Source organism: Mesoplodon mirus, assembly GCF_964341445.2.
Source record: "Mesoplodon mirus genome assembly, chromosome: 12".
Taxonomy (NCBI): Eukaryota; Metazoa; Chordata; class Mammalia; order Artiodactyla; family Ziphiidae; genus Mesoplodon; species Mesoplodon mirus.
Genome location: NC_138988.1, coordinates 43525689 through 43540456, shown reverse-complemented (window position 1 = coordinate 43540456; position 14768 = coordinate 43525689). Strand labels below are relative to the sequence as shown.

Here is a 14768-nt window from a genome sequence, read left to right as displayed (position 1 = left end):
CTGCCTAGGATCCCCTAGCCAGCCACTCAGTAGAGAATGCTTGGGCCAAGCTCTGAGCTGGCTGGGCTATGTTACACGTGGACAGACAGACATGGTCTCCTGCCTTCCCTCCCTCAACTGCTCCAGTTTCCATTCTCTATTAGTTTCCTGTAGCTGTGTAGCAAAATACCACAAACTCAGTGGCTTAAACAATACCCATTTGTTAGCCTAGTTTTGTAGGTCAGAAGTTTGGCACAGCAGGGCTGGCTTCTCTGATCAGGGAATCCTAAGGCTGAAACTAGTCCTCATCTGGAAATCAAACTTCTGTTCCAAGCTCATTCAGGTTGGTGACAGAATTCAAATTAAAAAGTTCTGCTGTGTGAAGGACAATGTCAAAAGAATCAGAAGATGAGGCACAGACTGGGAGAATATATTTGCAAAAGGCATATCAGATAACAGACTGTTATCCAAAATATACAAAGAACACTTAAAACTCAACAATAAGAAATCAAACAACCCAATTTTTAAAATGAGTCAAAGACCTTGACAGACATCTCATCAGAGAAGATACACAGATGGCAAATAAGCATATGAAAAGATGCTCCACATCATATATCATCAGGAAAATGCAAATTAAAACAACGAGATATCCCTACATGCCTATAGAAATGGCCGAAGTCCAGAACATTGACAACACCAAATGCTGGCAAGGATATGGAGCAACAGGAACTCTCATTCATTGCTGGTGGGAAGGCAAAACTGGTACAGCCACTTTGGAAGACAGTTTGGCTGTATCTTACAAAACTAAACATACTCTTACCATTCCATCCACCAAGCATACTCCTTGGTATTTTCCCAAAGGAGTCGAAAACAGATGTCTACACAAAAACCTACACAGAGATGTTTATTGCAAATTTATTCATAATTGTCAAAACTTGGAAGCAACTAAGACATCCTTCAGTAGGTAAATCAATAAACTGTGGTACATCCAGACAATGGAATATTATTAAGCCCTGAAAAGTCATGAAAGAACCTTAAATGCATATTACTAAGTGAAAGAAGGCAATCCAAAAAGGCCATGTATTATATGATCCCAACTATATGACATTTTTTGAAAGACAAAACTATGGAAACAGCAAAAAGATCAGTGGTTGCCAGGGGTTAGAGGGGAGGGAGGGATGAATAGGCAGAGCACAGAGGACTTTTAGGGCAGTGAAACCACACTGAATGATTCCATAATGATGGATACACGTCATTATACATTTGTCCAAACCCACAGAATGTACAACACCAAAAATGAACTCTAATGTAAACTATGGACTTTGAGTGACAATGTTGTGTCAATGTAGGGTCATCGATGGTAACAAATGTACCATCTGGTGGGGGTGTTGATAGTGGAGGAGGCTGTGCACTGTGTGGGGGCAGGGGGATCTATGAGAACTCTGTACTTTGCTCTCAATTTCACTGCAAACCTAAAAACTGCTCCAAAAAAAACAAAGTCTATTTCAAAGGAAAAAAATATACACTGGATTTGGAAGGCTCAATTCAAAATAAAGAATGTAAAAATATCTCATTAATAATTTTTATTGATACATGTACATATGATAATGTTTTGGAAATTTGAGTCAGATAAAATATAATATTAAAATTAATGTCACTTTTTTCTTTTTGCTTTTTACAATGTGGCTACTAGAAAATTTTAAATGCCTTATGTGGCTTGCATTGTTTTTCTACCGGGCAGCACTGGTCTAAATCTTCAAAGCAGCCGCATGACATAGGCACATTATTATCTCACAGGTGGGAGAAGTTAATGTAGCAGACGCTGCTAGTGCCCCCGGATCCCTCACATCTCCCAGGGGTCACTTGCAGCTTCAGTGGGCAGTCCCTGTACAGGCTCACAGAGTCCTAACCTCAAACACGTGCATCCCTCTGCCTGAGGGGCAGACCAGAAGTCCAGGGTAGCTAGTGCTTCTGGGACCAGCCCTCAACCAGTGGGGTGAGGAAGGGTGGATAAATACCCCAGCTTCCTCACCCTGGGTGAGGCGTGTTCTACACCAGCTCCCAGAGGGTCCCCAGTGGTATCGAGTCCCAGCTGTCCACAGAAGTAATCTGCTTTCCTTCCCCTCCTCACTTCTTTAATCCCTCACCACCTTCCTCCCCTCCCAGTGAAATCACTTGCACCCAAATGCTCCTCTCAGGCTCTGCTATTGGAAGATCCCAAACGAAGACACTAGAATACAGAGAGCTGGAAGACTCTCAGAGGTCGTATAAATAGGAAGAGACAGGCTGGTGATTTGATACCAGCAGTCTGACACCAGATCCCACACTCAGAAACCACACCTCGCTGCCCCTCATGCCACAAACATGACATTCCTATGGGAGGAGGGTAGAGACTGTGCCCTCAAATCTGTCCAGCTTTGAGCTGACCCCCAAGCAGAGCAGGAAGTGCCTTCTCTAGGTTCAGATGATTTTGTCAAGAGGCTGAGCCGACCTGTCTCCTGCAGCCCTGGAAAGGACCCAGCCTGGCCTGCCCAGAGCTGTCCCTTGACACCGTGTCTGCTTCCCAGATGGAGGGAAGCCAGGACTCCCAGCCAGTGCTCTGAAGGGCACTCGTCTTTGGACCAAAAGGACACACTGGGATCTGGGACCTGGGAAAGCTGGGGGTGGCAAGGATCCAGGGGAAGATATATGGAGCTTACTCATTAATTGAGCTTATATATGCTGGGCACTGTTGCAAATGTGCTCTGTGTGTGTGTGTGTGTGTGTGTGTGTGTGTAATAAGTGTGTATTCCTCACAGCAACCTTCTGAGGTATACACTATTATTATGCCCATTTTATAGGTGAGGAAACTGAGGAACAGAGAGGGTAAGTAACTTGCCAAGGTCACACAGCTAATAAGTATCACAGATAGGATTCAAATTTAGGCAGTCTGGCTCTTAACCATTCCTGCATTCTGACTCTCCTGAAACTTCTGGTGAGTCTACTGCCAGCTGCTCACTCTGAGCTCAGCCTGAGTACCAGTTCTCCTGGGAGACAGGCATGAACTTCTGACTAATCCCCAACTTTAGCAGAGCCCCACTCACTTAGAGGGATGGACTGACAGAAGAATGTGCCCTCAAGACTGGAAAGCAGTAAGCTCCAGAAGGGGGGCTGTAATCACTGGAAAATGACACCCTTCCCTCCTACCCCCTCCCCCAGGGCCCCTCTGCCTTTTGACAGAGATCAATTAATAAGCACAGCGATTCAACCTCAGTGTAATTATTTATACCCAGCCTCATTCCCCAAATGATTTGAGGGGGCTTAAAAAGATAAATTCACAGCATCTCCACCAAAGATATTCTGATAAATAATGCCTGGTTCATTGCCTTAATGGCCTTGTCACTGACACCCTGATGATGTGCTACTGTTAGATCATTACACATAGGGTGACCAGCTCATCCTGGTTTTCTTTGAACTTTCCCAGTTTTAAAACTGAAAGTTCCTTGTTCTGGGAAACCCCTCAGACGGGCAACAAGGACAGTTGTTTACCCTCATTACATACACAGGATACAGCCCACAAAGTCTACTTGCTAGAAGACTAAAAATTTAGCTCTGAGTTTCCTCAGAGCCGAGGCAAAGAGGGAAACACCGGGACTTCCCTGGTGGCGCAGTGGTTAAGAATCCGCCTGCCAATGCAGGGGACATGGGTTCGAGCCCTGGTCCAGGAAGATCCCACATGCCATGGAGCAACCAAGCCCGTGCGCCACAACTACTGAGCCTGTGCTCTAGAGCCCGCGAGCCATAACTACTGAGCCCACGTGCTACAACTACTGAAGCCTGGGTGCCTAGAGCCCGTGCTCCGCAACAAGAGAAGCCACTGCAATGAGAAGCCCGTGCACCACAACAGAGAGTAGCCCCCGCTTGACACAACTAGAGAAAGCCTGCGAGCAGCAGCAAAGACCCAGTGCAGCCAAAACTAAAAATAAATTTTAAAAAACCCAGAAAACAAAACAAAAAAATCAGGTGGTCATAAAAAGCCTCTTTCTTAATATTGAGGCCTGAGAAATTTCTACCATGAGTTATCACACTTGTGGTGAGTACAAAAGTGGGTTCCCTCTAGGCGCTTTTCTTACATACGTAGTAACAGCAGGCCCTTCTATAGCACATGCCGTGGGCTAAGCACTCTCACAAAACCTTCTCATACGTGAATTCAGTCAAGTCTCAAAACCACTCTAGAAGGCAGGCACTGAGGCTCCTCTTTCCTTGGCCTGAGAGGACGCACGTCTCCCTGCTCTTCCCAGGGAGAGCCAGGAGTCCACGGAGCAAGTGGAGGGGCAGGGAAAGCAGCAAGAGGGAAGAGGCCACGGATGGGGGCTTCCAGATGCCCCTCTCCCCGCCCCCAGGCCAACACTGCCTGCCTGACATTGACTCAATGGAAAGAGTGAGCAGTGCCTGGTGTCACTCCCTGGCACCAGAGGGCATACCGCATATCAGAAGGAAGATCCTGTTCTGCCAGGTAACAGAACACACCTGCAGGGCCTGCAACATCGAGCCTGGGCAAAATGCCTCCTTTGCGTGTGCTCTGCGTGGTCCCCTGACACCCCTTACCACACCGCCCTTCCGGACCAAAATGCCAGGATCTCTTGAGCCTACTAAGCCCCTTGAACTCTGGGCAGAAAAGGAGGCGGCAGGCGTGACCCCCTCCCTAATCCCTCTGTGACTGGGAAGCTGATGACTCCAGGGTCAGAAATAACCCCCGAGTCAGCTCCCCGTGTGCCGCCCCTCCCCTCCCCTCCCCTCCATTCCCAGAAAGCCTGGGCCCTGAGTCAGAGGCAAGAGCCTGAAAATAAACAAGGATCCAGATAATCTGCTGTGAACACCACAGAACCATGCTGTGGAATTCCCTGATAAATCAGGGACCCAGTGAAGAAATGAGGCCTGGAAACACAGATGTCTTTCCCCCAGATCCAGCTGCGTGTACTCAGGGCCGAATATACCTGTGCTGTGGAGGGATGGAAGAGAGAGGGGAAATCTTTAGTGCAGAGGGAGTTGGGGAGAAGGAGGGCTGGGCTTTACTCTCAGGGGTTTCCAGGCCAGGAACTGAGGAGGAGGGCCCCAGGCCTGCCCTCAGGGGGCCTCCAGTCTCGTGGCAAGGTGGACACACAGCACATTTCAGGAATAGTCAGAGGCTGGTCTGGAGTAGGGAGGTGGGAGCTGGGCCACTCAGGTGTCAGATGCCCCTCCTTAGTCATGCCCTCAAAATGGTCTGGGACACCCGCACCCCACACCATGGCTGAGTCACTGACCCCAATCCTCAGATCAGACCGGGATGAATGAAACTCTCCCCTCCCCACTCCTCTTCCCCTCCCCAACAGAAAGGACATGTAACTGATTCCCGGGACAGACCAGTTAACTTCCACAAGCCCTAAAAATAACGGAACCACTTCATACTCCGAACTGAGCCTCCCCCCACCCGCCCCCACCTTGGCCCACCCCCTAACCAGCCAGATAAAGGCAGCTGCTGCGGCTGGCAGGGAACAGAGACCTGGAGCCAGGGCAGCAAGAAGGCATCTGACAGAGCCGGCAGAGCAAGACCAGCCCCAAACAACGAGAGGAACAACAGCCCCTTAGGCCATACCTGCCACAGACCCCAAACCCCCATCAGCCAGGCAGGACCCTCGGGTGAGTAACCCGCCCCTTTGTCTCTCCACGGCGGGGCTGGCTCTCCATGCTGGGACGCCCCCTGGACCCTCTCAGGGTAGCATGTATGAGGGGCAGCTCTGGGTGGGGGAAGGAGGGTGAGGGGCGTGCATCTGGAGGCAGGTGAGTGGAGGGGTCTGATAGAAAGATTCCAGGAAGAAGTTAAGAGACAGTTATCGTGAGCCCCATGGGGTCTCCCAGAGTGGCTGCCACAGGCCTGAGGCCTGCAGAGGGGCAGGTTCCAGCCAGCCTGGCATAATCCAGAAAGGCTTGCGGGAGGAAATGGCCTGGGGCTGCAATTTTTAAAATACAGGTATGGAGCTCCTCAGGCTTCAGGGCTTCTTCCCCGGGAAGCCCCAGCTAGGCCCAGTGTCTAGAAGAAAGCATAGAGGAGGTGGGGGAGGACATGGAGGCTGGAGGGGGGTAAGTGGGCCCGACTCTGCACTGCTAGGACAAGTCCGGTGCCCAGCTGCTGCGGGTGAAAGTCTTGGCATATCTGGACCAGGAATGTCTCCCCTGGGCTGGCCTGAGCCCAGCTCCCCACATATCATGGCCTAGGGCCTGGGGTGGGATGCAGGCCATTGACTTGCCCAGTTGGAAAGCCCTTGGGGAAGATCTGGGGGGTGGGGGGCGCAAGGTGGGGCGACCAGATCTGAGTCTGTCCAGATGTAGAGATGTGTGGAGGTGCTGGGCCAAGAAAGAGCAGACCTGGAAGCAAAAGTAGGGGTCTCCCTGAGAGGCCGGCCCAGCCCTGGGAGGCCGAGCTCAGGGACATCCACTGAGGCTCAGGCCCTGCCCTAAGTCTGGTCCCAGTTCTGAACTCTGCCCTCACCCCACCCCTGTCCCTGCCCTCAAGAAACGCGGTGGGAAGGCCTTGCTACCACCTGGCGGAGCCTCCTGGGTCACCTCCTTCCCCACTTGGGGCCTGTTTCCCCGTCTGAACAGTGAGGGGGTTGGGCTCAGTGACCTCTGTGGGTCCTCAGGTCTGCCATCTCTGGACTTTGTGATGCTGACAACTTGTGACCATAGGAGGGATTCTGGAGATTCCTGGGGGTGGGGATGGGGTGGAGCTGGTGGCCTGTACATGCCATCTGCTCAGGCCACCCAGATGACAGGACAGGGAGGAGGTGGGGACAGTTGAGGTCTGCCTGTGGCAGAGGGTCCTCGTGAGAACTCAGAGACTAAAGGAAGCACCCGGAGCAGGTAATGAGACTCGGGCTGCCGGCTTTAGACGTCACACTCCTTGGGGCTCGGATGCCTTTGGTGGACGTGTCGGGGTGGGGTGGGGCATGCAAGGCTCTGTTTCCCCCCTTCTGAGGCAGCCGTGAAAAGAAAGTCCTTCCCCCAGCCCCAGGTCGCTTCGGCCAGGAGAGGGTTCTAGCACTGGTCATGCTGTAGGCCAGGGGCCTGACACCAGCTCAGGAGGCAGGATCAGGGAGCCCAGGGCAGAGGAGGAGATGAGGTGGGCCCAGGATCCCAGGGTCCCACTGGCTGAGCCTGACCTCTCCCCAGAGCAGGGCTGCTGTGCTGAGGCCAGGACCTCGACTATATTTAGCACCGAGTGTGGAGCAGAGCAGTGGGTCAGGGGCAGTGAGAGGGGGAACGTGCTTCTCACACTTTCCCTACTGGCCTCTGGGGGCTGTTAGTACACCTGTCACAAGACAGATAAGACACCTAGGACAGAGACCAGAGAAGGGCTTGAGCGGTGGGAGGCCATGGGGGGCAGGGATGGGAGGGGCCTTGGTGGAAGCTGATGGGCATGAAGAGGGAGAAGGAAGAGGAGCACAGGAGATTCGGGTTGCACACAACTGGGGATGAGGGTCCACGAGTGAGGGGCGGGGCTATCTCTGCAGGAAGGCCCTTGGTTGCACTGCCTCCCCTCCCTGTGGGTGTCACCCTCACACTCTCCTGGGGTGCCTTCCGGGGAACAGAGGGACACCACTGCCACTAAGAAAGCTTCACACTCCCTACCTATAGGGTCTAGGAACTCCAAGCCAGCACTGCCTGCCCCTCATTCGCCAAGATCTGACTCTGGGCCTCTTCTTTAAGTAAGAGTGGTTGGGCCAGAAGATCCTTGAGGTCACCCTAGCTCAGATCTTCTGAGTCTTGGCACAGAAAACCCCTAACTAGGATTCAGAATCAGGCTCTGCCTAACCATGAGATACCGGGTGAACCCTCACTCAACCTCGCTGCTTCCGCTGTAGCTCGGGCTGCTGGCCCCCCGCTTTGCCTCCCTGGCCTGGGAAGGGTGAGTGGAGCTGGGCAGGCCACCCGCCTTGGCCCCCTCCCCCGTGAAAGTGACAAGCGCGCCCTCTGGTGTTACAAAAGGAAACATAACTGATGACTATTTCTCTCCATGGAAAATAGTTACCAGTTTAGGGACCTGCCTCTCCCTGACTGGGACCCCTTAAATCAGAATTCCCCCAGGCCACTCACCTGGGAGTCTGCCAAGGAAAAACTGATTTTGGCAAAGGCAGGCAAGGATGGGCATGTCCAGTTTTCCCACTGGAGGTTTGGGCATCCCTTGGCTGAAGGACAGAGCTTCAAAGCCCGCAGTGCCCTGTTTGCTCCCTAGCAAGCCAGGTGATTCTGGGGAAGCACCTTGATGGATGGCTCCATGTGCATTAAACTCAAGACTTGTCATATATCAACCACGCAGGTGGCAGGGTGAGACCCAGGTGACATCTGGAAAGGGAGGGGGTCTCTAAACACATGCCACAGCAGGGCTACTCTGCCCCTGGGCCCTGCTCCCTGCCATTTCTCCCAACAACCAGCCCCATCCCACCTAAAGCCCCCCACCCCATCCTCATCTCTGCCCCCTCTCCTCAGAAGGATGGCCGACGCTCAGACGCAGGTGGCCCCCACCCCAAGCATCCCAGTGGCAGCTACAGAGGACCTGCCTCTCCCTCCACCATCTGCTCTGGAGGATCTGCCGCTGCCGCCACCCAAGGAGTCCTTCTCCAAGTTCCACCAGCAGCGGCAAGCCAGCGAGCTCCGCCGCCTCTACAAGCACATCCACCCCGAGCTCCGCAAGAATCTGGCTGAGGCTGTGGCTGAAGACTTGGCTGAGATCCTGGGTTCCGAAGAGCCCACTGAGGGTGATGTCCAGTGCATGCGCTGGATCTTTGAGAACTGGCGGCTGGATGCCATTGGAGACCATGAGAGGCCACCTGCCAAGGAGCCCGTGGCCGGCGGCAATGTCCAGGCCACCTCCCGCAAGTTTGAGGAAGGCTCCTTTGCCAACAGCACAGACCAGGAGCCAGCCGGACCTCAGCCATCTGGAGGGGACGTCCATGCAGCCCGCTGGCTGTTTGAGACGAAGCCACTGGATGAGCTGACGGGCCATGCTGAGGCACCAGCAGCTACAGTGAGGGAGCCTGCAGCCAGTGGAGATGTCCAGGGTACCAGGATGCTCTTTGAGACACGGCCACTGGACCGCCTGGGCTCCCGCCCCTCCATCCAGGAGCAGAGCCCCTTGGAGCTGCGCTCAGAGATCCAGGAGCTGAAGGGCGATGTGAAGAAGACGGTGAAGCTGTTCCAAACAGAGCCACTGTGTGCCATCCAGGACGCAGAGGGAGCCATCCACGAGGTCAAGGCCGCCTGCCGGGAGGAGATCCAAAGCAACGCGGTGAGGTCTGCCCGTTGGCTCTTCGAAACGCAGCCTCTGGACGCCATCAACCGGGACCCCAGCCAGGTGCGGGTGATCCGGGGGATCTCTCTGGAGGAGGCGGCCAGGCCCGACGTCAGCGCAACTCGCTGGATCTTTGAGACACAGCCCCTGGATGCCATCCGGGAGATCTTGGTGGACGAGAAGGACTTCCAGCCATCCCCAGATCTTATCCCTCCTGGTCCAGACGTTCAGCAGCAGCGGCACTTGTTTGAGACCCGAGCACTAGACACTCTAAAGGGGGAAGAGGAGGCTGGAGCAGAGGCGCCACCCAAAGAGGAAGTGGTCCCCGGTGATGTCCGCTCCACCCTGTGGCTATTTGAGATGCAGCCCCTGGATACACTCAGAGACAAGGTCCAAGTGGGTCACCTGCAGCGGGTGGGACCCCAGGAGGGTGAGAGGTTCATGTACGAGCATCTATCCAGCGATGGTTCCTCAGCACTGTCCCTCTCTCAGAGTGCCCCCCAGAGGGATGGGGTGAAGGGAGACGTGAAGACCTTCAAGAACCTTTTTGAGACCCTACCCCTGGACGGCATCAGGCAGGGTGAAGCTTCGGCCCATGGGAGCATAAGCAGAGCAGAAGGAACTGATTTTGCTGGGCAGTCCCAGGACATAGGGTCCCCGGTGTATGCCATGCAGGATGGCAAAGGCCACCTCCATGCCCTGACCTCTGTCAGCAGAGAGCATGTAGTCGGAGGTGATGTACAGGGTTACAGGTGGATGTTTGAGACACAGCCCCTAGACCAACTAGGCCAAAACCCCAGTACCGTCGACGTCGTGCGGGGCATCACCCGGCAGGAAGTGGTGGCTGGAGACGTGGGGACTGCCCGGTGGCTCTTTGAGACCCAGCCCCTGGAGGTAATCCACCAACGGGAGCAGCAGGAACGACGGGAAGAAGAAGGAAAGCCTCAGGGAGGCCCTCAGCTTGAAGCATCCCCCAAGGGCGATGTACAGACCATCCGCTGGTTGTTCGAGACATGCCCAATGAGTGAGTTGGGTGAGAAGCAGGGGTCAGAGGTCACAGATCCCACACCCAAGGCCAAGGCACAGTCCTGCACCTGGATGTTCACGCCCCAACCCCCAGACAGACCAGAAAGCTCCAGGGAGCAGCACCTTGAGGTCAGCCAGGTCCAGCCTGGGGAAAGACAGACAGACAGACACGTCTTTGAGACTGAGCCTCTGCAGGCCTCAGGCCATCCCTGCAGAAGGGGGCTTGTGCGATACTGCAGCAGAGTGGACATCCCCTCAGGGCAGGTGTCTCGTCAGAAGGAAGTTTTCCAGGCCCTGGAGGCAGGCAAGAGGGAAAACCAGGGATCCAGGGTAATCCCTGAGCCCATCCCAGCAGGCTCTGTGCACAAGTTCACCTGGCTCTTTGAGAACTGCCCCATGGGCTCCCTGGCAGCTGAGAGCATCCAAGGGGGCAACCTCCAGGAAGAGCAGCCCATGGGCCCCTCAGGCAATAGGGTGTGGGAGAGGCAACAGACTGCAGCTGAGGGGACCCTGCGGACTCTGCACGCCACGCCTGGCATCCTGCACCATGGAGGCATCGTCATGGAGGCCCGAGGGCCAGGGGAGCTCTGCCTTGCCAAGTACGTGCTCCCAGGCCCAGGGCAGGGCGGCCCCCACGTTCGGAAGGAGGAGCTGGTGCCTGGCGAGCTTCCCAGGATCGTCCGCCAAGTGCTGCGCCGGCCAGACGTGGACCAGCAGGGGCTGCTGGTGCAGGAGGACCCAGTGGGCCAGCTTCGCCTCAAGTCACTGAAGCTGCCAGCACCAGGCAGCAGCTGGAAGGTCGAAGACATGGACCCTGAGTTCCAGCAGTTGCTGGCTTGTGGCCTCGGGACCTCGGTGGCGAGGACTGGGCTAGTGATGCAGGAGACAGAGCAGGGCCTAGTGGCACTGACCGCCTACTCTCTGCAGCCCCGGCTAACCAGCAGGGCCCCCCAGAGGAGCAGTGTGCAGCTGCTGGCCAGCTGCATAGACAAAGGAGACCTGAGTGGCCTGCACAGTCTGCGGTGGGAGCCACCGGCTGACTCAAGTCCAGTGCCAGCCAGCGAGGGGGCCCAGAGGCTGCCCCTGACTGAGAGCATCATCCATGTTCCCCCACTGGACTCCAGCATGGGGATGAGGCATCTGAGAGGGCCAGGGGCCACCCCTTGCCCCCCACAGGCCATTGGAAAGGCAGTCCCTCTGGCTGGGGAAGAAAAGCAGGAAAGCAGGTGCACTGGGCAGAAAGGGATGGAAGCTTTGGGAAAGTCAGATGGAGCCACGACTATGCCCCTGGGACCCAGGTCCCCAAACCTCCAGGCTGCCATGCAGAGTCTGCGAATGGCAACAGCCGAAGCCCAAAGCCTGCACCAGCAAGTTCTGAGCAAGCACAAGCAGGGCCCCACCCCTGGAACCGCCTCTATGCCCTCCCAGGATAGTCTTCTGCAAGTACCGGCCACAGCCACTGGGACTGCCCAGAGCAACACCAGGCCTCTGGCTGGAGGTGACCCCAGGATCCCAGCAGCCCCCAGAAAGGTCAGTGGGGAACAGAAAGCACTGCCTGGAGGGCTGCCTAGGGGGTGGGTGACTATTCAGGATGGCATTTACACTGCTCACCCCATCAGGACCTTTGACCTACCGGGGGATGTCTGGCCTTCTGAGACAGGAGCCTTGCCAAGGGGCAGGGAGACTGCGCTCCCGTCTCAGGCTCCCAGGCCACTCCTGGAAGGCCCAGGTCAGAGTCTCGGGCCTGGGCAAGAGGAGCCTGGGAGCCACACACAGAAGGCCTGGGGACCTCCAGAGAAGGTGATGGCAGGACTCGGCCCAGGGGTCCTCCAAGCTGCAGAGACCACCCTGAAGGCTGCCCCTTTAGCCCCCCACACTCTGGCCTCTGGGCCTCAGGCTGCAGGTGCCAGCCTGCACTCCCATAATGCCTCTGTTCCGCCTCCTCCTCCTCTCCCAGCTGCTGTGACGGGACCTGACTTCCCAGCCCAAGCCGGCCATGATGAAAATTCCATCCAGCAGGCCTCTGAGCCCACACAGGACCCCCTTCTCCAGCCCCACAGCAGCGCTGCTGGCCAGAGAAGCCCTGGGGATTCACAGACAAAAACCCCGAAACTGGAGCCCACTACGCACCTAAGAAAGAAGCCCCAGCTGCCCCCCAAACCTGCACACCTAAGCCAGATCCCCCCACCTCACTGGCTGCCCAAGCCCTCAGCCCTCTCTCCCAGCTCCTCTAAGGAGGTGGGGCAAGGAAAATATAGACAAGGTGAGACTGGTACAGCTGACCATGACCCTCGGCCAACCAAGGTCCCCACCACTGCAGGCCAGGGCCGAGTATCGCCAGCTGGATGCTCCACTGGACAGAGCCAGCCCAGCCCCCAGCATGACTCCAGCACCGTGGCCCCCAGGCCCACCAGAAGTCAGGCTGTGGGCAGCAACGACCAGAGCCCTGAGCCCCTCAAGCTCTCAGCTCTCAGCAGTGACCCCACCTCACCACAGCAGGGCCCCAGCCCCTCAGGAGAGAAGTGCACTGACGGTTCCCAGCAAGGGGTCCCTGAGAGCTCCAAGATTCTGCAGAGAAGCCAGCAAGAGCTCCAGGGCCTCCTGAGCCAGGTGCAAGCACTGGAGAAGGAGGCCAAAAGCTCTGTGGACGTGCGGGCACTGAGGAGGCTCTTTGAGGCTGTGCCCCAGCTGAGAGGGGCCCCTCCAGCTCCCGCTGTCCCCAACAAGCCCGAGGCCTCAGTGGAGCGGGCCTTTGGGGAGCTGACAAGGGTCAGCACAGAGGTGGCCCGGCTGAAGGAACAGACCCTGGCCAGGCTGCTGGACATCGAGGAGGCCGTGCACAAGGCCCTCAGCTCCATGTCTAGCCTCCAGCCTGGGACTAACACCAGAGGCCATTCCCAGGGACCTCTAAAGGACCACAGTGCACACAAGGTCAGTGTCACAGAGAGCAGTAGAGTCAGGCCCAACTGCCCAGGCCAAAAGGTCAGGAGTCAAACTGCAGTCAAGAGCCAAACGGAGGTTACATGCCACACTGAGGTCCAGGGTCAGGCCAAGGTCAGAAATCACACTGAGGCCAGAAGTCAAGCAGCCCCAACCACCCCTTCTACTCAGAGGCTGGAGACCTTGAGAGAAGAGTCAAGCCTCCCTCGAGTGTTAACTCCCAGCAGAGATTCACCCTCCTCCCCAACCTTTACCTCCATCGAGTCGACCACTAGGAAGCTTCTGGAGGCTCCCAGCCCCAGGTGCAGCCCCGAAGTCTCAGTGAAAAGCACACACCTCCCCCAGGATGTGGGCCAGGCTCAGCCCCACCAGAAAGATGTCTGGGACAAGGCTGGGAAGAAAGAAGCCACCCAGTGCTCCGGACAGCCCCGGCATGCCCCTGCCTCAGCCAGCCCCCCGCTCACCAGGCGGCAGAAAAGTGTTCTGGAGCTGCAGACTGGGCCCGGTGGCTCCCAGCACTATGGAGCCACAAGAACAGTGACCGAGCAATATGAGAGGGTGGACCAGTGCAGGACCTCAGTGCTCACCTCCCCCACCACGGTCACCGCGCCCACAGAGCCGCCCAGGGGCCCAGGCCCCCACCTCGGGCTCCACGCCTCTCCCCTGATGAGGCAGTTCCTGCACAGTCCAGCCGGGCTCAGCACAGGCCTGGCAGAAGCTGGGAAGGTGTGTGTGCCCTGTGGCCACTTGAAGCCAGCTGCCCAGTGAGCCTCTCCGCCTCCCACCACAGCCTACCACCCATCCCCAGGGCCCTGGGACGGAGGTGGGTGCCTACCTCCTGCACAGATGAGGCAAGGACCAAAAAGAAAGGGCATCTTCTGAGACTTGTGGGCAGTTTCCCTTTCGTCAGTTCTTGCAAAAGGGGGGAAAGAAAAGTTGGGAAGAAGCCCCTCTGAGTAGCTCAAGCCCAGGAGCTGGATGGGGGCTCACAGCTGCTCGCAGAGGATGTAATCTGTACAGGCACACACGCTCCTCTCACGGGCCTGGCCCGCGTGCCAACACGAGTGAGTATGCACGCCACTGCCTGAGACAGAACCCCGTGAGTGACCTTCAGCCTTCATTTCTTTTAATACAAGTCAAATGTTCTCAGTCTTCTGCTCTTTAATTCCTGGCGAGGACAGGGCCAGCTGCATTGGTCTCTGTTTCAGACTGACTAGGGCCCCAGAAGGGCCCCTTCATTACCATCTCCCTCATTCAGCGAGTCATCCTGGCAGCACAAAGGTCATACAGAAAAGGTCGGCGATCACCAATGTCCCTAGAAGCCAAAGGTTCTCTCCACCCCCAATGCCCCTGACTCTGTACCCCAAATGGGAAGGATACAGTCTGAATAAACCCAAGTTTTATTCCCCCCTCTCCGTGTCTAACTGTGCATCTGTCCCAGAGTCTGGGTTCTCACTGTAGGGGGAAAACAGCCACACCTCCAGGTGCCCTGTGTTCCTGGCAACAGCAGTGT

The 14768-nt window shown here is 56.2% G+C and overlaps 1 protein-coding gene across 1 annotated transcript; it reads left to right on the top strand.

The window, feature by feature from the left end:
- Positions 1-5529: 5529 nt before the first annotated feature.
- Positions 5530-14023, top strand: XIRP1 (xin actin binding repeat containing 1; the record flags this gene model as incomplete). The annotated part of the gene is made up of 2 exons (XM_082638884.1): positions 5530-5640; positions 8488-14023. Exon 2 carries the CDS (start codon positions 8492-8494, stop codon positions 14021-14023), a length of 5532 nt encoding a protein of 1843 aa, XP_082495010.1. The 5' UTR covers positions 5530-5640; positions 8488-8491.
- Positions 14024-14768: the final 745 nt, after the last annotated feature.